General features: G+C 47.5%; 1 protein-coding gene across 3 annotated transcripts in view; it reads right to left on the bottom strand.

The window, feature by feature from the left end:
• adam11 (ADAM metallopeptidase domain 11) overlaps window positions 1–21970 on the bottom strand; it is a 209242-nt gene that overhangs the window by 42382 nt on the left and 144890 nt on the right. For all 3 annotated transcript variants that reach the window (XM_085966258.1, XM_085966257.1, XM_085966259.1), the window contains exons 15-18: window positions 9107–9206; window positions 6874–6945; window positions 5624–5716; window positions 1017–1097 (exon numbers count right to left, since the gene is read on the bottom strand). In XM_085966258.1, coding sequence (XP_085822384.1) covers window positions 1017–1097; window positions 5624–5716; window positions 6874–6945; window positions 9107–9206 — 346 coding nt within the window. The remainder of the gene's footprint in view (window positions 1–1016; window positions 1098–5623; window positions 5717–6873; window positions 6946–9106; window positions 9207–21970) is intronic.

The following is a 21970-nucleotide window of genomic DNA, read 5'->3' as shown; positions in this document are numbered from 1 at the left end:
GGTGAGTGTGCTACCCACTGAGCCACGGCTGACACAAATTCCTAATATTTGTTTTCCTTGATCTGCATAAGTACATCGCTTTCCACTGTGCTGTATTCACATTGCCCAACAGAGGAAGGAATACATGTGAATGCCCATTGCAATTACCATTGTACATTACAAATATAGAGGCCCTCGTCTACTCTGTTGCAGAATACTGCTCTGCCTCATGATCCTGCAGCCGCCACACAAAGATCGTGGATGTGCAGCTAAACGCCGCCATGAGGACGGTGTCAGGGACGCTCAAGTCCACTCCAACTGAGTGGCTCCCGGTGCTGTCCCACATTGCCCCGCCTGCCATTCGCCGCGACGCCACCGCGCTCCGTGAGATGGAAAAAATCACGAGCAACGTCGATCTTCCCATGCACGAAGAATTGAAAAAAACCACCACGAAAGCGCTTAAAATCGTGCCGGCCATTCTGGGAAACAGCAGCCAATATGCGTGCAGCTGGACGGAATCGTGAGACGTACGCGACATAAAGAACCGACGCCTCAACACTGACCCAACAGCAGAGGCCCCTGGCTCCGACCTCCCTCGGAGACAGTGGACGGCGCTCAACCCAATCCGCACGGGGCACGGACGATGCGGCCACCCGCTCCACAAGTGGAAGATGAGGGACGACCCGAGGTGTAACTGTGGCCATGAGTGCCAGACCATGGAACACATCACATCAGCCTGCCCACTGAGATCTGTTGCGGGAGGTACCTCATTTCTCCCCTCAGCATCTCAGGAGGCCATTGAATGGATCGCCAAACTAGACATCCCATTATAAGCTTTTCCCGTCATACGAAACACCAACAATTACAAATATATATAGAGTTAAAGTTACAGGGCTGACGCCACAAACAGGGAAGGTGTCTTCCTGAAAAGGGATTTGGCAAATCCTTTTCTGTTTGCTTACACACAACATGATGAGATAAATTGCACCACTTGCACATGACATTTGCTGTGATGAACAAACAAGAAACTCTCCTACCTGGCTGGAGTCCCCTGTGCAGGTCTCTGCGACATCACAATCATTCACTGCCTGCCTGCAAATCACACCCCGCGGTTCATACTGGAAAAAAAGGCAGAGTAGAGGCTTCATTACAGGCAGGGGAATCGAGCAATATCGGGCTTTGGGTTCCCATTCATGGAAGAACTGTTGTTAATGCTAATGACACCTTGATCTCAAATTCCGCTATGTTCAGTGTACCCTGAAAAGTCTGGGACCCGTTGATATCTACTGACTGGGTGGGGAGCCAAATGATGTGGCGTCTGTCTGATGGAATTATATCACATACAATGGCTCTCACTATATTGTTATACAGGGCACGTAACCAGAAAATATAAACTTTACTGCCGTAAGAATTTTTCGAATGGCCAACCATCGAAATTCAGGAACAATACGGGGAAAGAGAGGTACAGGAAACTCTCGATTTACCGGCACCTAAATAACCGGAAATCTCTGTTTACCGGCAAAATTCAGGAGTAGGTTCAGGTAAGTTTTACTTTATATTAGTGGCCGTTCCTGGATCTGTGGCTGAGTAACCGGGGCTCCTGCACCTGTTGCTATGCAACAGGGATGCCTGGATCTTGTGGCCGGGGTTCCTGCACCTGTTGCTAAGCAACAGTGACGCCTGGATCTTGTGGCCGGGGTTCCTGCACCTGTTGCTAAGCAACAGGGATGCCTGGATCTTGTGGCTGGGGTTCCTGCATGTGTTGCTAAGCAACAGGGAAGCCTGGATTTGTTGCTGTGTACGGAGCTCTCGTACCTTTTACGATACCTCTCTGTAATCTGGACTTTTTGATAAACCGGCACCACGCCGGTGCCGGATAAAAAAAGAGTTTCCTGTACTACGCTCTGATCATTGCCTCAAGGTGTTGTGCTACTGGCCCTTTAACTAGAACAGAAATCCTTGGATTATGATAGGAAGAGCATATTATGTATTGTGTAGACTTCTCCCACCTCGACCCCCAGAAATTGTGTAACTCGATCTGTTCTTTTCAAAGGCCATTCACTTGTTTACTGTGGTATCAAGCACTATAGCCTAGCCCTCAGCCACTTCACTTTGCCCTGCAGTCTTCTTCAAAGCGTTTGGATGCTTGCTTGTTCCATTAGCTGCAGGGAAACATTTCTGGGAAAGAGGCACAAGCTTTACTGAATATAAATGAATTCAAGGGCTGTGTGACAATACATTTTTTATAAAACCCCTGATGTCTCGTAGGAGTGCAGTGCACTCGTATTGGAACTGATTATGAGCTGCTGTTACCTACTTGAATGAAGTATCAACCAGGACCTAAATTTAACAGCCTTTAAACTCCTGCTAAAAGAGGGCAGCGCGAGGTATAGAAGGTAAGTGCGGTTTCCTGACGCTCGCTTGATTGACTCTGGAGGCCCCATCAGTGTCAGTTTTTTTTTCTCTTTCTTTCTTTTGCCCTTCCCAGGAGATTGCGTGACTTGGGGGGAGGCATAGGTTGATGGTGCGTGTGAGCTGCACCATGTCTGGATAGGGCAGGCTTAGTGGACAAGATAAGAACATAGAACAGAAGACGTAGGAGCAGGAGTAGATCATTTGGCCCCTCGGGCCTGCTCCGCCATTCAATAAGATCATGGCTGATCTAATCTTGGCCTCAACTCCACTTCCCTGCCCGCTCCCCATAACCCTCGACTCCCTTATTGTTCAAAAATCTGTCTATCTCCACCTTAAATATATTCAATGACCCAGCCTCCACAGCTCTCTGGGGAAGAGAATTCCAAAGATTCACGACCCTCTGAGAGAAGAAATTCCTCCTCATCTCCGATTTAAATGGGTGCCCCCGTATTCTGAAATTATGCCCCGAGTTCTAGATTCCCCCACGAGAGGAAACATCCTCTCCGCACCTACCCTGTCAAGTCCTTTCAGAAGATGGTTTTCTCCTGTCCTTCTTTGCATGTTTTGTAAACCTAAATCCCAGCTCAAACTTAATCCAAATGTCCATGAAACCAAATACTGACAGGAGGCAAACAATGAAAATTCCTGAAATTCTCAGCATCAGAGCTGATGTTGGTGGAGAAAGTAAAGGTACAATCAGAGTGGTATTGCCCCATAATTTGCGGAGGGTAATAACAGCGAACGAACAGCGTTCGCTGTTATTACCCCTTTGAAACTGACCGCCACTTCAGAATGTAGCGCACACACGTCCTAATGTGGAAATCCTGAAGTTGCGGTCACTCATTGACTGCTCCGACACCGGCTATGCTGTGCCCCTCCCCCCATCCATAGCCGGCAATCAGTATAATCAGGGAAATCAGGGAAACTGACGAACACCACGGGCTGGATTTTCATTGAGAAGGCATGTAGGAGGCGGGACTACAACTTTTGGGGTTGTAGTTCCGCCTCCATCGAGTTGTGGCCAACCCACGCGATTTTGGCTTGATTGACCTTGTTGAGCCTGCCCAGCGGGCTCAGCAGGCCAATTAAGGGCCACCCGGCAACAGGTGACGTCACAGATTGACATTTCATCTGTCAAGAGCTTTTGACAGATGAAATATCAGCGTTTCACAGCTGTCTGAAGCTGTCAAACACTGACAATCTGTACTACAAGTTAATTCCTTCCTCTCAGGATGATTTAGAGATCTCTCCGGAACAGAAAGCTGAATGCTGCAATTTTTGACAGATCGTGGCCATTCTGCTTTCTGTGCCTGTGAGATGAGGGACTCCCGAGGCCTGAAGGAAGGAAGGCTGTAAAGGTAAGTAAAACTTCTTTAAATACTTTAAACACACTAAACACACTTACCTCTGTACTCATGCACCCATCACTCACCTGAACACCGGACATCTCGACCCCTCCAAGCCCTTCAGCCCAACGGCCCGCCTCGCTAACTTGGCGTGGTTTGGAGCTATCAGGAATCCCACACTTCAAGAACGAAAATAGGGATTAGGCTAAAAACTGCCTGTTAACTACCTGTTAACAGGCAGTTAATTGGCACTAATCCCTTTCCTGCCTCGGGGAGGTGGGTCCCAGTGCGGGTCGGGTACCCTCCTCCTTTGAAACTGGCATGGAGGCGGGTTGGGGGCGGGATGGGTTCGTGCCCCCCGATTTCGGGATTTTAACCCCCAACACGCCTCCAATCCTGCCTCCACGGCCCAATGAAAATCCTGCCCCATGGCTCTTCCACGGTAATATCGCTGTTAAATACCCATTAAAAGTTAGACCTTGTTGGATTAGGTGTAACTGGGGTTTTAACAGTATATTGACGTTATGGCCCTGAAAAACTAATTTTAATTTTGTGGAGTGTCAAATTTATCCATTTTAATAAAAATTTCAATTTTTAAGAAATTTTAAAAAACATTATATTTTTTAAAAGTTTGTTCACATTTATTTCGGGTTTACCTTTTCCCCATGTGAGAGCCCCCCAATCTTTGTTTTGCTCTCTGGAACATTTAAAAAAAGTTATAATCAAAGGAGCTTCTTCACTTCCTGGTCTCCTGTCTGTGAGAATTCTGCATTGTGATTGGCTGCTCAGACAGCTTGCTGATGTCACAGCAGCTCGCACGCGGGAATTCCCCACTGAACTGCACTGATTTCAACCGCACGTCGGAAAAGCCAAACCTCTCGCCACCGAGATCGCGAGATCTTTGTGGGCTGTTTTCTTTGGGGGCCAGTGGGCAAACGGCTTTGCTTCGCCGCTGACCGCAAGTTACGGGCCATTAATATATTTTTTGAAGACTGGATTATAAAGAATAATGACAGTGCGGTCCAGGTGTGACTTTGATGCAGACTCTGTTCCTTCTCTGCCTAGGATTAAAATTGCTTAAGCATGCTTTGCACGGTGTGTGTTACTAGAAAAGCCCTTCACATGACATTTTAATGCATATCCCAATTTGGTTTGGGATAGATACCAAACATTTCCTGACCTATAGTTTATGTTATGCTAACATTCTAAAATAAATTTTGCTCAGAGTCTTTGCAAGGCTATGTGGAAAGAGCTGGGGATTGGGACTAATCGGTATAGCTCTGTCAAAGAGCTGGCACAGGCATGCTGGCTCAAAACCCAGACCAGCCTGACCTCTTTTCGATTAGCATGATTTTGACCAAAATGCTCAGTGTCATGAATCTTACCATTCATGTAGAAATGACTCATGAGGTAACACTGGGCGGCCAGCAGGTGGCGCCATCCAAGGAAAGTATAAATACTCGGGCGTGGGCCCAGCTTGCTCAGGATGTTTCTGTAACCAGGAACTAGTGATGTAACTAGAACTCATGGTTGTGAAACAGTTGATTAAAGCCTTGTTTTATACTCAAACCAAGTGCTTAGTAGTTTTCTTACGTCACTCTGTGCTTACAGCTTGACTCAGACCATGGAATCACTGCCAGTTATTTTGTACTGGAGCACAGTTTAATGCTAACAACGACTGTTTATTGGGAACTCGGATAAGAATGTCCAATTGTCTTCAACATATGACTATTCGCAGTTATCAAGAGCAGGCCTTCACCCTGTTTATCCAGACTGTGTTCCAACCAAAGAGTCAGGGGTAAAAGGACACTAAAACGTTGTCAGCAGGTCTCTTAAACTATTGCCTGTTAGAGTGAGTTGTGCTAGCAAAGCAGCCATCTTACCTGACAACCTCTACAGCACAGTCCATCACTACACATCGCATTGTGAGTAAGAGTACACTTCTTGCAGCACTTACCGCCATCTTTGCTGCATTCCTGCATGAAATAAAATCAACTCGTCATCAACGCACATAATGGCCACTGATTTAATAGAAGCACTTTCTCAGCTACAGACTTAACCAAAGTTAGGCTAATTGCAGATTTATTACAAATTAATTTCCTAAAGATGGGTAGCACACTTGACTTGCTAAGTCTGATTCTGCTGGGATAGAAATTGGTGCAGGTGACAATTGCATGTAAGCATTGCTGAGATCATACAACACAACAATGAGCCAGAACAATTGAGGCCTTAAGAACGCTGCACATAAATGGTGCATTTGATGGAAAGCGAGAAAACGCACATTATTTACAACTTCATGTCCATAGGCGACAGAGGGTTGAATCTTCGATTGGGCATTCCCAGTGAGGAGCAAGGACCGCTGGTCAGGAAAACGTGGGCCGGCTGCATCTGACTTTCTGCCCATGTAAATCAGTGGATGGAAAATCGGGGCTGTGGTTCCATGATAACCTAATCTGCACTCCTGGCATGGCCGCACCGCGCGGGAGGCCTGGGTCGGAAATCAGGCTGCATAAGTGCGCCCTCAACCTAACCCTTTAAGACTGCAACAATTAAAACGCATTTGTTTTGTGAAATTCACCCTGGCATGGGCGATGGTCAGTCCATCTGTAATAATAAGTTCTTCTCTGGCTGACAGATACCAGCTGGATGAATTCCCAGTACCAACATCATAAGGGACTCTCAGAGAGTGATGAGATCCAACAAGAACGTATTGGAGTGGGGAATCTGGCCAAATGTAAGCACTCTTGTATCTCTGGATTAAAGGGGCTCTCCTGTCTACCTTACATTTACAAAATTGGTGATGAAGTAGTGGATGGGATGAGTGGAATCATCTTCCTCCGAGTTTGACTTTTTCCATGTTGTCCACCTTCTTCTGTAATTTGTTTGCTGCAGCAACTCCAAACTGCCCCGTTACTCCAGATAGTGAAAGATGTGCTGTGCTTCTTGTTAAATCTGTATCAAATCCTACTTAGCTCTCCGTTTTCCAACCAACATTTCACTTAATAAAACTGGCAGAGTTAGGTAACATGAGGGGCGAAACACATTCCATGCAGGATGACAACAAAGACCCGTCGGTACAACGTGATATGCAGCCACACAACATTGCATGTCGCACAGAGTTAAATCGACTCACAGCTGCGGTGCCACAGTCACATTCTTCTCCCATTTCCACATATCCGTTTCCACATTCTTGAGTGTCAACCAGCTGTGGGAATTGTTGAAAGGGTCATTTTTACCTCATAACTAATGGAAATGATCAAATCTCATTAGCACAGGCTCTGCAAGTGATTCTACCTCTTAAGTAGCTTTTTACCCAGTGTCAATGTGCTTCTAAAAAAATCATCTGTTGAATAAAACATTCTAATACATGCTGTACAGTGTACGATTGCTGACCCAGAAATTATTGTAGCTGGTTTGGGCAGGAGGAGGAGGGGGGGCGGGGGGGGGGGGGGGGGGAAAGAGATCTTGGGTGGAATGGAACGTCAACCCATGCACTGCTCTTTCTCTTTTGTTCTTGTGATAAGCTGGAGTTCCATCAAGGCCTCAGAACGATTGGTGAACGCAACAGGTGACGTGAATCGGTCATTCATGAAAGAAAGACTTATGAAATAATACTGAGCGGCCTACGGGTGGCGCTGTCCAGGGAGAGTATAAATACTCGGGCACGAGCCCAGCTTGCGCAGGACATTCTTAACAGGAACTAGTGAAGGACACAACTAGACCTCCATGTTGTAAAACAGTTGATTAAAGCTTTGTTTAACGCTTAGACCAAGTGCCTAGTAGTTTTCTTACGTCAATAGGTATGAATATTATTGAATCAAGCTAATATAATGTCAAAATATCAAAGCTGAATTTCATGCCAAGTCAAACATTGTTGACGTCAATTTAAGTTGTCCTAAATCCAGATTCCTATCACTCCTCATTGACCCCCCTGCACAACAACCGACTAAAGATGGAAAACAATCTGCTGGCCTATTTTGCCGACAACGTTCATCCACCCTATGCTCATCTACTCCCACCTTAGCCAATTACAGCACCGTAATTGTATAAGCATGATGAAGCGACTGGGTGATATGTTGCTCATTTGCCTCAATGATCTCCGATTAGGATTCAGCCCAAAGAGGCGGGACGATGCCTCCCCACTGAGCCAGGCGCCGAGAGTCCCCAGTGAAATCAAATCTGACCAGCCCCTTTCCAGATCCCAACAGACATGAGCCACCAGTATGGAACTGGCCTGAATCTAGCACCTAACTGGGCAACCACAGTCAGAAAAGCTGTGCCTAGGGCTGAAAGAGAAATGTCATATTCTTGCAGAAGCAGATGAAATTAAGGGACATTACAGCTAATCTAAAGGAAGGAAAGAAATCATTTTCATTTATACAACACGTTATCATGTTCTCAGGGTATCCCAAAGAGAAAGACGTATGAGGAGAGATTGGGTCGATTGGGCTTATACTCGCTGGAGTTTAGAAGAATGAGAAGGGATCTCATTGAAACTTATAAAATTCTAACAGGACTAGACAGACTAGATGCAGGAAGGATGTTCCCGATGGCGGGTGAGTCCAGAACCAGGGGTCACAGTCTAAGGATAAGGGGTAAGCCATTTAGGACTGAGATGAGGAGGAATTTCTTCACCCAGAGAGTGGTGAACCTGTGGAATTCTCTACCACACAAGGCAGTGGAGGCCGATTCATTAAATATATTCAAGAAGGAGTTAGATATATTTCTTAAGGCTAAAGGGATCAAGGGATATGGGGAGAAAGCAGGGACAGGGTACTGAATTTGGATGATCAGCCATGATCTCATTGAATGGCGGAGCAGGCTCGAGGGGCCGAATGGCCTACTCCTGCTCCTATCTTCTGTTTCTATGTTTCTATGCTTACAATTAATCGATTACTTTTTGAACTGCGGTCGCTTATGTAAGCAAACACTGCAGTCAATTTGCACACAGCAAGGTCTCATACACAGAGATGAACAAAGGAGATGCTAAACCCAACCTAACATGTGATATACCAACAGAAAATGCTGGAAAAACTCAGCAGGCCAGGCAACATCCGTGGAGAGAAATTAGAGTCGACATTTCGGGTCTAATTTCTCTCCATGGATGTTGCCTGGCCTGCTGAGTTTTTCCAGCATTTTCTGTTGTTATTTTGGATTTCCAACATTCGCAGTATTTTGCTATCGTACTAACATGTGATATATCTGACCCACAGTTGATTCAGGTGGACACGGGATAAAAAAGAGTAAAAACCTTCTATCCTTAGCATTGACGATGTTTATGAATACAAAATATCCCCCACCCCTCAAGAAAAGTTGCAAGTCACATGACCACTCAAAGCACATTCACTGTTTACCCAAGGGCTTACCTTGAGAGGCTTATTGAAAAGACAGATGCCACCTCCAGCCTGCAGAAACTGGCTATATTCATTAACGCTGCATCTTGAAAAAATTTTGGGTTGATAGTATCTAGTGGAACAAAGAGGAACAAATATGTTAATGACCAAATCATTATTTTAAAAATCTGCCATTTTATTCAAATTGACACGACCCTAGAGAGTGTAGTAATTTTGTGAATTTTGACGCGTTTTGGGGAATGTCTTGCGTCACTGATGTCTTGTTCTAGGCATGTATATGTTAAAGTCTGGCCAATGTGGGGCAGCACACTGACTTGTTTTTGCTTTTGCCGATGCTTCTCCCCTTTCCTCCCCTTCTCTCCCCTTCTCTCCTGAAGGCACGGACATTACTGCAAACTTTGAAAGTACCAAGAGAGGACAGGATATGCTCTCACTGCAGTCAGGGAGTGGTGGAGACAGAGATGCAGAGATGCACTTCCTCACAGCTTGTAGAAAATATCAGGGCATAAGGGAGAATTTCTACCCAATATTCACAAAAATATGCCAGGAATTCAGAAATTTGAATGACGACCAAAAACTCCCATACCTACTAGGGGAAGAGAGAAATTGTGTAACACTAGCGGCACACTATGTTACAGCTTGCCATAAACAGAGGGACAACCACTAAATATAAGAAAAGAGTATATATAAATTATATGAATGTATATTTATACACTCAGGGATATATCTGTTTATACACTGTATGGATAGATCTGTATTTATGTGAACAAACATGAATGTTTTTCGATGCTTTGGCAACATAAGATGTAACTTGTCATGCCAATAAAGCGATTTGAATTGAATTGAATTGAATTGAAAGGCACTGGCAGTCGCCTGGCACTTCACCAAAGTGGCCACACTTCATGTGCGAGCCTTTGACACTCAAGGTGGGCGGGCTATACAAGTCAAGATCACAGTGGAGTCTGATCTTGTCTCCACTCGTGCATACTTCCCAGCAGGAGCCGCTGGATAGCAAGTAGGAGTGGGAATTCCAGTCCCTGTCCTGTGCATGCTGCGACCGGCTGTTGCACCTAACCTGCTTCTCTGGTTGAGACCGGCAGAGGCATGAGAATTGAACCTGAGCTGTGGAGGCAGCAAAGGGGGCCACAACTGGCCTCAGTGTCCCGCGGGTTGGCAGTGAAAAAAAATTGGCCAACGTTGATTGCTGTTCAGCAAATCCTGCCGGAAAATTCATATGTGAATACTGGATAAGGACGAGATTGGGTTCGGCTTTGATGCTCTCACCATCCAATAAGCTGATGGCACTCGCTAGATCGGCACAAACATGAGGAATGGCCGCGTGAGTGAAGTACTAGCGGGTGAGCAGGGCCTTCAAAACCATACCCCAGCAAGAAGTCAACAACTTCAAGAGGAGGCAGCCAAGTTGCGCACAGCAAGCTCCCACAAACAGCAATGCGATAATGACCAAATAATTTGTTTTTAGTGATGTTGATTGAGGGATAAATATTGGCCCCAGGACACTGGGGATAACTGCCCTGCTCTTCTTCACAATAGTGCCGTGGGATCTTTTATGTCAACCTGAGAGAGCAGATGGGGCCTCGGTTTAACATATCATCGAAAGACAGTGCAGCACTCCCTCAGTACAATTAGTTACTTCCAATTAACTAGCGTAAAGTGGGTATAACTGATTGGAAAAACGGGTGGAGATCCATTATGCCATATTTGCGCCAATTTAGCGCCCCATCTAATTTTCCAGTCAGAAGCACTTGCCTATTTCCAGATAAATATTTGCTTGATTTCCTAGCATTTATACCAGTTTACTCAGTCATCTCCCACCCATATATAAATGGGAGACCAGGGCTGTTAATGTGTGCTATTAATGGAAATGCATTCAAAGCAAGCCACAGTAAGATTTGTAGCAGCACTTCATGTCTAGCTCTGAAACGTATTTCTCTTTTTTGTTGTTTAATTTCCACTTATTTAGCTAGGAGGCTTTGTGCCAGGTTCTATGGCATTGCCAACTGTAATTGCTATGTCCATGATACTGGTACAAAGGATTTCCCAATGAGAATCTCCATTTACTTATATTGGCCCTGAATTTGCGGTCAGAGGCTCCCCGCAGGGAACTGCCTCCGATCCTCAAATAAAATGCCCGCATACCTGGTGGCCCGGGAGGTTCGGAGACTATCCGGGTACCCGCGGGTAGAGGCCCACATATCCCAGGGGCGCAGGCAGTTCGGAAGCGCCCCTGGGATCACGAGGGCCGGCCCAACAAATAAAAGGGGGATCCACATTCATGCTTATGGAGATTCCGTACGTATGGACACCCCATAAGTATGAATGGGAATACCCAAAAAAATACATCTACACACCAAATTAAAGAAAATTACATATTCAAAATTTATTAAAATGCCATTTAATTTAAATATTTAAAACGAAAATTTAATTTTTTGAAAAATAAATTTAAATGTTTTAAAGGGACTAAAAATAAACTTCCCTTATTGTAGAAGTTTTTTAATGCTTAAATGGCAGAAAAAAATGTATTTTTATGTTTTTTAAACTCTTGCACTGGTAAAAGCAGGCCTTATGCCATACGCCTGCTTTTTAAGAATTTCACGGGCATTCGCCGGGCAGTTGTTGGGCAAATAGCCAGAGTCTCCGCCCGCGGATGCCCTTTTCCCGGGGATGCGTTGGATCTTGACACATCACAAGTTCCGGGTTTTCGCGCATACGATTCGAGCCTTGAAATCCCGGAACTTGCGCAGCCCTGTGACATCTGCAGCGAGCATGCGCCAAAGGGCTAGACTTGCCAGGGACAGCGAAGGCCAGCGCACCCTTCATGGTCTCTCCCTCCACTTGCTTCCAGGCATGCTACAATGCTGTCCTACGGCAGGTGTGCCCTGCAGTGGCATCCTCCTCACTACCAGCTCATAGAAACATAGAAGATAGGAGCAGGAGTAGGCCATTCGGCCCCTCGAGCCTGCTCTGCCATTTAATGCGATCATGGCTGATCATCCAAATTCAGTACCCTGTCCCTGCTTTCTCCCCATATCCCTTGATCCCCTTAGCCTTAAGAAAGATATCTAACTCCTTCTTGAATATATTTAATGAATTGGCCTCAACTGTCTTCTGTGGTAGAGAATTCCACAGGTTCACCTCTCTCTGGGTGAAGAAATTCCTCCTCATCTCTGTTCTAAATGGCTTACCCCTTATCCTTAGACTGTGACCCCTGGTTCTGGACTCCCCCGCCATCGGGAACATCTTTCCTGCATCTAGTCTGTCTAGTCCTGTTAGAATGTTATAAGTTTCAATGAGGTCCCCTCTCATTCTTTTAAACTCTAGTGAATATAAGCCTAATCGACCCAATCTCTCCTCATACATCATTCCTGGCATCCTGCAGCAGCTCTATTGAACAGGGGTTGAAGTTTGGCCCCGCAATTCACTTAGCTGCAGGCTTGGACGGCTTTCTGCCTCTCCATATATTATGCCAGGCATTAGGTTTTGCCAGGCACTTTGGTTACCCAAACAACCTTTGCAATGGCTGAAATATATACATTAAAGCAGCCTTTGTAAAGGCTATTTTTATCCCCATATGCATCCATTTAGCTTTAATTGGCTGCATCCCATTAAATCTCCCCATCTCCTCTTGTGTGTCAGCTGTGGCTCAGTGGGTAGCACTCTTGCCTCCGAGTCAGGAGGTTGTGGGTTCAAGTCCCAGTCCATGGACTTGAGCACAAAAATCTAAGCTGACACTCCAGTGCAATGCTGAGGGAGTGCTGCACTGTCGGAGGTGCTGTCCTTTGTATGAGACGTTAAACCGAGGCCCCGTCTGCTCTCTCAGGTGGACGTAAACGATCCTACGGCCACTATTTCGAAGAGGAGCAGGGGGAGTTATCACCGGTGTCCAGGGGCCAATATTTATCTCTCAATCAACATCACTAAAACAGATTATCTAGCCATTTATCACGTTGCTGTTTGTGGGAGCTTGCTGTGCGCAAATTGGCCGACTGCATTTCCTACATTACAACAGTGACGACACTTCAAAAAGTACTTCATTGGTTATAAAGTGCTTTGGGTGGTTGTGAAAAGCGCTTTATAAATGCAAGTCTTTCTTGTAAACAGCCCTTAAGGACTAGGAGCTTGCCCGCATTATGTAGATGAAGCTAAACCCACATAATCTGGCAAGTCAGCATTTTAACAGTCAAATCGTGCTAATAATGTAATGCCTGGCAGGAGAACAGTTCGGCAAATCTATCCATCTGTATCAATGCAGGAAAACTATCCATTTCCTCATAGGATTTAATCATCTACAGTATTTTGTTTCTGTGTTATTGGTTCCTTAGTCAAATCTGGAATCTATATTTTACCATAAGAGTCCTCGATTCTACAATGATAATAATGACTATTGGTGATTTTAACGAACCTGCACGTAACGCATTCACGTGATATTCTTCCGGCTGCTCTGCTAGCACTCGCTTTAACCCGTGTAATACCTCCATTAAAATAGCAGACACAGGAAGGTCGTACGATCATCTTCAACATTTGGTCACGAATATCGCTGAGAGTAGCTTCTAGTCTATGGGCTCGAAACTCGTGACCGTAACGCCACTCTGTAGCTAAATGGCGCTAAAACGGCGGCCGCTGCTCTTTCGCCAGCTGTTGGCGGTTCCCGCGGCAGCCGCCATCTTCGTCGTCGCCCTTGCGCTGCTGGTAATTGGCAGCGTCATGCCGGACAAAATGGCGGCGCTGTGACTTAAATCGGCGCGCAACGCCGACTTTATGTCACAAGCGCAAACTTCGACCCTAGCGCTGAATTCAGTGGTGGGTCCTAAGCACGCCAGGTTAGCCTGGTGTGCAAGCAGGCTGACTGTGGCAATGTTTGGACCTCAAAGGGACACACACATCATTCAGGTAAGTTTGAATTTAAGGGTTTGCACTTTTAAAATTTTTTATTGAAGTGGTGGCTTGCTGCAATAGATGTGAAAAGTTTTTTTTCCAGTGTGTAGGGAGTGCTGCTAAATGCTTGCAAGGGCTCGGATGGTAAACAAAGGCCTTTGAGAAGACAGAACCTGCTGCAAATACTCAGCAGGTCACGCAACATCCGGGAACAGAAAAACAGGGTTCAAGTCTCAGGTCGACATGCTGCCTGAGCAACTGAGTATTTCCAGCATTTTATGCTGTAATTTCACACTTACTGCATCCGCTTGCAGAGGGAAGAGGAAGACACAGAAGAGGAGGAAGCCGAAGAGGAGGAATCAGAAGAGGAGGAATCAGATGGAAGGATGCATCCCAGACAGCACCTTTGTGACCAGGATATCCGGGATGGAATGATCCGCCTGCGGTCCCAGTGACCACAGCCCCAATTCCCCTTTCAACATTAGTCCCACACCTTACCTTCCCTCTGCTACTGACCATCACAACGTCCTCTTGGCCACGATGCTGAAATAAAAGCAATCACAAAGCAAACTTTCCAATCCACCTATATATGTCTATCTATCCACTGTGACATCAAGAAATCAACTCATCACCTGTATGCATTCCCTTAGTGACTCTCTTGTGTGTGCCTTTGCCTATCCTAGTGATGTCACGCAGTGCTACCCCAGTGGCTGCAGCATGGCTGGTGGAAGGCTGCTGACTTTCGACCTTCAGGAGCTGGTGGCTGGGTGCGTGAAATCGAGTGACAGTGTTTCTTCTTCTTCACTCTCCTCTCCCTCTTCTTGTTGACCCCACTGGCTGGACAGGCTGCATTTCTTGGGTGTGTGAAATGAGGAAGGCACAAGGGTGGAGTTGTGATGAGGGGAGAGCGGGAAAGCAAAAAGCAAAAGGTGCATGCCAGAAGGCGGATAACATACAAAGGTACCAGCATATTGTATCCTTTCTGCCCCGCCGCTGGCAAGTGCTCAGCCATGCCCCTGCCAAGAATGGCCTGCACCATCTCTTCCAAGGAGGTGAGGTGAGGCTAGGAATGGGAGATGTGCCTCGTGATTGATACAGATTTCTGGTAGGTGAGTGATTGGGAGGGGAGTCGAGCATTGAGCACTGTGTGAGGCTAGTGATGCAGTTGGTAGGAGACGGCTTTTGAAGATTCATTCACTGACCTTGACCAGTGGTCTGAGGTCATGAAGTTTCTTTGGGCACTGGAGCCAGATGGTGGGGGCGACACTGCTGGCAATGATGGTCTCGGTGATGCACTCCCACATCCTTCTTTCTGGAGAGCCTCCTGGCCCCTGTGGGTAGAGGCCCTGTGTTGCAGTTTTGACCCCCTGCACAAAGCTGGAGTGCTGCATGCGAGACCCTGGGTGCCCCTTCCCTGGCTTGCTGAGCCATTTGTGTTAGTGCTGAGGCAGTTTTCCCATTTGCTGAGGTTAGGAAGGTACTTCAGCTTTAAGAGCTGAATATTCACATTTGGAACTTCTTTTAAACATTGAATAGTTCTTAAAAGGCAGAAAGGGCTGAAAAATGCATTGATTCCCTGCATTTTATTTTGTATTGCTTCGGTGTGCATGGCCCCTTTAATTCTCAGGCCTCTTCATTGCCCACAATTTCTTGCGAGCTCTATAGTCTCGCTCCCAGAGGCGGTGGGAAGCTCCAACGCCGGACCTGGACAGGAACTTTGTCCCGGATCCCTCCAGCAACCCCACCAGGACGGCACTGCACGGAAGGTGAGCACTGCGCCACCTATCCCCTTGCCCCCCCAGACCAATTTCACCCGCATAGCGTTGCGGCCATTTCCAGCGGCCGTTAACTGCAGCTGCACCGGCAACCTTGCTGACGAGCAAGAATATTTCCCCCTATAGTTAGTGAGCTGGCAGTAAAGGCAACCCAAAAGGCATTTCGTCTCCTCTTCTTACCTGAGCTCTGAATGTTTTCAGATGCCATTAAACTAAATATAAAAATGCTAATTATTTTTCTACCCTACTGCGTAATCCTCCCAAACAATACGGCACTATCTAGAAGGATAATAGATGCTTTTAGCTTAAAGCTTTGTACCAACACAAGGCCGATGCACTGTTCAGGCTTTGTGAGCTGGATAATGGGTTGTATTATGCCACTTAATTATAATTCAGAAAATGTATCTTACAAGGTAGGACCATAGTGACATATCAAAGCAGAGCCAAATTTAGTCTGTGCTCTATAGCAGCCTGCACCTGGAAAATGGTAGACTTACATAAAATAGGATCTAAAGAATTACTTCAACCACAAGCTAGTACAAGACATACTTGTGAATAGTGCAGTCTTTGCCATCTACAGAAACTTGATTCATCAAAATCAGTATTCCCTATTATTTGATACAGTACTTAACAGAAAAGCTATATCACCGCCTAAATTATTTTTTTTTAGTTACTAGTTTCATCTGAGGGGTCCACTGGCCTGTGGTAAATTGTCTTTTGAAAATGTTTCGCTCGATTGGTATCAGAAGAGAGTGCAGTGACGCGAATGAAAGTGCAAGGCCATCTCTGCAAAAATGTAATTTACAGCGGTGTCTGAATATATTCAACTTCAGCATATATCAAATATCTTCATGCAGGGCCGTGATCATATCATATAGAAGGCAAGTGTCTTTATAGATAACGCTTGGTCCAAGTGATCCCCTGGTCTCGATCGCCTGAGGGGGGGTCGGAGAGAAATTTTCCATAGTATTTTCCCCCTGACTGACCCTGGGTTTTTCTCTGTTTTTTGCCTCTTCCAGGAGATTACATGGTGGGGGAGGGTGGCGGGGGGTGGGGGAGGGTGGTGGGGGGAGGGTGGCTGGGGGTGGGGGGGGTGGGAGGGTGGCTGGGGGTGGGGGGGGGGAGAGTGGTGGGGGAGGGTGGCTGGGGCGGAGGGAGGGTGGCTGGGGGTGGGGAGGGAGGGTGGCTGGGGATGGGGGGGGAGGGTGGCTGGGGGGGAGGGGGAGGGAGTGGCTGGGGGGGGTGGCGGAGGGTGGCTGGGGATGGGGGCAGGTTTCTCGTTCGTGACGCTCCAGCCATCATGAATACGGGCCAGGCTTGATGGACCAGCTGGTCTTTTCCTGCCTGGCAATGTTGTATGTTCAAAGGGGAGACAGAGAAGAGAGATTGGCAGACCAGGAGTCAGTGAGGGGAAACCAGCAGACTGGTGCTGAGTTAGGTAGGAGATTAAAAAACATAGGGTGAGAAATTTCATTGGTTAGCACCTCCCATTAGCGCCTGGGGGAGGGGTTAGCGACCGGGCGCAGCGAATGCCTCGACGCCCGCGAACTTCTGTGCCAGTTTAGCGCTGGCGCTAACTCTTACCGCCTGGGCCTCTAGCGCCCCGTTATCGCCCCGGATGTGAAATTGCCTCCCGTCCCCCCCCGGCTGTATCGCCGGCCGTGAACAACGGCAGGAAGAGGAGCCATTGTCAACTGGGCTGGGCCGCTTGGCGAGCGCTAATTAAAGGGAATGTGTTTTCAGGTCGGTCAACCTTTATTATTTGCACCGGTCTGGTGCCTGCTCAAAGTTTTTGATGTTTCATTGCTGCCAGGTGTCCAAGCCCTCCACTTTGTGAGCGTGTTTGGGGCAGGCACCTCAAAGCACTGGAGAGGTACCACCAACGCTGCCTCCGCAAGATCCTACAAATCCATTGGCAGGATAGGCGCACCAACATCAGTGTTCTCGCTCCAGCCAACATCCCCAGCATCGAAGCTTTGACCACGCTTGATCAGCTCCGATGGACGGGTCACATCGTCCGCATGCCCGATACGCGACTCCCAAACAAGCGCTCTACTCGGAGTTCCGGCACGGCAAGAGAGCCCCAGTTGGGCAGAGGAAATGCATCAAGGACACCCTCAAAGCCTCCTTGAAAAATTTTAACATCCCCACCAACACCTGGGAATCCCTGGCCCAAGACCGCACAAAGTGGAGGAGAAGCATCTGGGAAGGCGCCGAACACCTCGAGTCTCTTCGCCAGGAGCAAGCGGAAGCCAAGCGCAGGCAGCGCACGTCAACCCAAGCACCCGACCCACCCGCCCCTTCAACCACCGTCTGTCCCACCTGTGACAGAGACTGTAGGTCCCGCATTGGACTAATCAGTCACCTGAGAACTCATTTTTAATGTGGAAGCGAGTCATCCTCGGTTCTGAGGGACTGCCTAAGAAGAGAGTAATGGCAGTCGCGCAGGTCGCCCGGCAACGCAGACCTGCCGCCAAGTGGGCTGTGCAGCATCACTGGCCCTTCCCTTTAAGCGAGGTAAGCCGCCTCTGTGATGAAAGAGCGCCGTTCACAATGCGCTCGACATTGTTCAGCGCTCTGCCGCCACCAGCCCGCTCTCGGACTTTAGCGCCCTAAGAGAAGTGGTTAGTGCTTGAATTTAGTGCTCCACTTCCCTCTTGGAGGAATCATTAGCGCCTGGCGCTACTTTTTCAACTTTTCAAAAGTTAGCGCCCCCAACTTGGGTGCTACGGAATTTCTAGCCCATTGACACATGTCAAGCATGTACTATACATATAGCCTGACAGAGCTGGACAGACTAGGTGAGCAGAACTAGGCCGGGAGCAGAAATCTCCATACTGTATATCAAAGTCTCAATATATGAAAGATATTGTCGGGTTCCTTGGACTTCGATATCTCCAGACTCCATTGTAATTAACAAATTAAAACCAAGCCATCAACAACAGCCTGTATTTGTATAGAAGTCGATAATGTGGCCCGAGTGCTCGGACCACTTTAACACTTCAGGCACCCGGGACTTGTGAGGGTCTGAGACCTACTTAGTGTCTAATGTGTTAAGCATAGGAAAATGCAGAGAGAAAGAACCTAGGACATTAGTGGGGGCGGGGGGGGCGAAATTCCCCTCCTTTGCGCTTATCGCTCAGGCGGGGGCGCTAATAGCGCCTGCCGAGAAATTCGGCAGGGCGCTACTGAGGCAGCCACGACACCACACCGCCCTGGTGGGCTAGTGGAGGCCATCAAATGGCCTGCAGACTGCGCAGCGGCCTTCCCCTTTAACGGAAGGGGAGGGGCGCTGAAACATGTCAGTGCTACGCAGAGCGGCCGCTTAGTGCTCCGGCGCTACCGCACTTTGCGTCCCAAGCACCGCCCCGAGAGGAAGTGGCGCGCCCGAGATAGCGCTCCACTCCCTCGCTGGGGCGGTAAGCCCAATTTAGCGTCCAAGGGCGATACTTCACCCCCCCCCCCCCCGCCCAAAACGGGGCGTAACTGAATTTTGCCCCTGATGTAAGAAAACTACTAGGCACTTGGTCTAAGCGTTAAACAAAGCTTTAATCAACTGTTTTACAACATGGAGGTCTAGTTGTGTCCTTCACTAGTTCCTGTTAAGAATGTCCTGCGCAAACTGGGCCCGTGCCCGAGTATTTATACTCTCCCTGGACAGCGCCACCCGCAGGCCGCTCAGTATTATTTCACAAGTCTTTCTTTCGTGAATGACTGATTCATGTCAGCCCCCTTGTTCTCTGTGTACGAACTGTGTGCAAACCTCAAAATACCCCCAAATTAGGGGGCCTCGGCATAATGTGGCGAGAGTCTTTGAGCAGCGTTCCAGCATGCTGAACATACTTTTTTAGCAGGCACTTCAGGGGAGACCCGATTCAACATTTTTGAAAGTGGTCTGCCCCTAAAATACCTGTTGGAAATGGGCAGTCAGTCGAGATGGCTTTTAGGAGGCTTCCAAAGACCAATTCCTAATGCCCCATTACAATTAGAAAAAGATGGCGGCAGTTCATAGGCAGCCAGCAAACCTTCACTGGCTCCTGGAAACCAACCCCAACCACCCAGATGGAGCAGGAGTGCCAAAAAGAAACTAAAATGATCTGACCTAGATTATCGAGAGGTTAGCTCATTTTGGTGCAGGTGCTTGCAGGATCTTAGATCTCTGGGCCAGGACCACAATGTCATCCCCATAGTGCCTTTAGTATAGAAAGAACATCCCTAGGTACTTCCCTAGGGAGCCAGTGCCAGTCAGACATGATGGGGTAAAGGGCAAGTGGAAGTTAATGTGGGTCAGGATGTTGACAGCTGAGTTCTGGATGAGTTGGAGGGTGGAAGTCAAGAGGCAGATGAGTCTAGAGGTGATGACAGAGTGGACAAAGGCTTTGGTAGAATGTGGGGGTGAGACAGGGTGGAGGTGAGTTATTTTGCAAAGAAAAAATAAAGCAGTTTTGTAGATGGATACCATTAGGGAATGAAGCTCAGCTCTGAGTTGAACAAGATGCTCAGGATCCACACAGTTGGCTCTAGCCCGAGAGAGCATTCAGGATTAGACAGACTAGATGCAGGAAGGATGTTCCCGATGGCCGGGGAGTCCAGAACCAGGGGTCACAGTCTAAGGATAAGGGGTAAGCCATTTAGGACAGAAATGAGGAGGAATTTCTTCACCCAGAGAGTGGTGAACCTGTGGAATTCTCTACCACAGAAGGCAGTAGAGGCCAATTCATTAAATATATTCAAGAAGGAGTTAGATATATTTCTAGAGGCTAAAGGGATCAAGGGATATGGAGAGAAGGCAGAGACAGGGTACTGAATTTGGATGATCAGCCATGATCTCATTGAATGGCGGAGCAGGCTCGAGGGGCCGAATGGCCTACTCCTGCTCCTATCTTCTATGTTTCTAGGATGGGGAATGGAGCTAGTGGCAAAGAGGTGGAGTTTTCGGCAGGGTCTCAAAAACAATACATTGGTCTTCCTGATGTTCAACTGGCGCAAATTCTGGCACATCCACGGCTTAATGTCATACAGGCAGTCTGACAGCACAGAGGTGGTTGTGGGGAGAAGGGATACAGTGAAGACGTAGGGCTGGGTGTCACAAACTCTGTTCCCTAGCTACTGATTTCATCCCTCTCCCTAACATCTGTCTGAGGCTGAACCACTGTTCACAACCTTGGGGTCATATTTGACCCTGAAATGAGCTTCCAACCACATATCCGCAGCATAACAAAGACCGCCCACTTCCACCTCCGTAACATCACCCGTCTCCGCCCTTGCCTCAGCTCATCCGCTGCTTGAAACCCTCATCCATGCCTTTGTTACCTCTAGACTTGACTATTCCAACGCACTCCTGGCCGGCCTCCCACATTCCACCCTACGTAAACTTGAGGTCATCCAAAATTCGGCTGCCCGTCTCCTAACTCGCACCAAGTCCTGTTCGCCCATCACCCCTGTGCTCGCTGACCTGCATTGGCTCCCGGTTAAGCAGCGCCTCGATTTCAAAATTCTCATCCTTGTTTTCAAATCCCTCCATGGCCTCGCCCCTCACTATCTCTGTAATCTCCTCCAGCCACACAACCCCCCCGAGATATCTGCGCTCCTCTAATTCTGCCCTCTTGAGGATCCCTGATTATAATCACTCAACCATTGATGGCCGTGTCTTCTGTTGCCTGGGCCCTAAGCTCTGGAATTCCCTGCCTAAACCTCTCCGCCTCGCTATCTCTCTTTCCTTCTTTAAGACGCTCCTTAAAACCTACCTCTTTGACCAAGCTTTTGGTCACCTGCCCTAATTTATCCTTATGTGGCTCGGTGTCAAATTTTTTCGTCTTAAAATACTCCTGTGCAGCACCTTGGAACGTTTTACAGCACTAAAGGTGCTATATAAATACAAGTTGTTGTTGTTATAGAAGCTGACTCCGCTCCCCCTCCCCACATGCCTACAAAGGAAGTCAACAAGATGCAACATGTAGATGAGGAAGAGAAGGGGGCCAAGGATGAATCCTCGGAGAACCTATCCTGAGATGCCATTACTGTTGATGCATCGGCTGCATATTGCTCCTTATGAGTGAGAAGACATCTCACAATGTTTTACATTAAGGAGGACAAATCAATGAACATTGAGCAGCAGAAGCAAAGGGAAAAATGAGAAGGTTAGGGTGGTTAACCAAAGACATGGATTGAAGACTGAGTTTTGGAGAAGTGCTTTGGAAGCAAG

The sequence above is a fragment of the Somniosus microcephalus genome, chromosome 24, assembly GCF_052327205.1.
Source record: "Somniosus microcephalus isolate GS21.2 chromosome 24, FLI_Smic_1.0, whole genome shotgun sequence".
In the NCBI taxonomy this organism is placed as follows: domain Eukaryota; kingdom Metazoa; phylum Chordata; class Chondrichthyes; order Squaliformes; family Somniosidae; genus Somniosus; species Somniosus microcephalus.
This window is presented reverse-complemented; position numbering and strand designations above follow the sequence as displayed.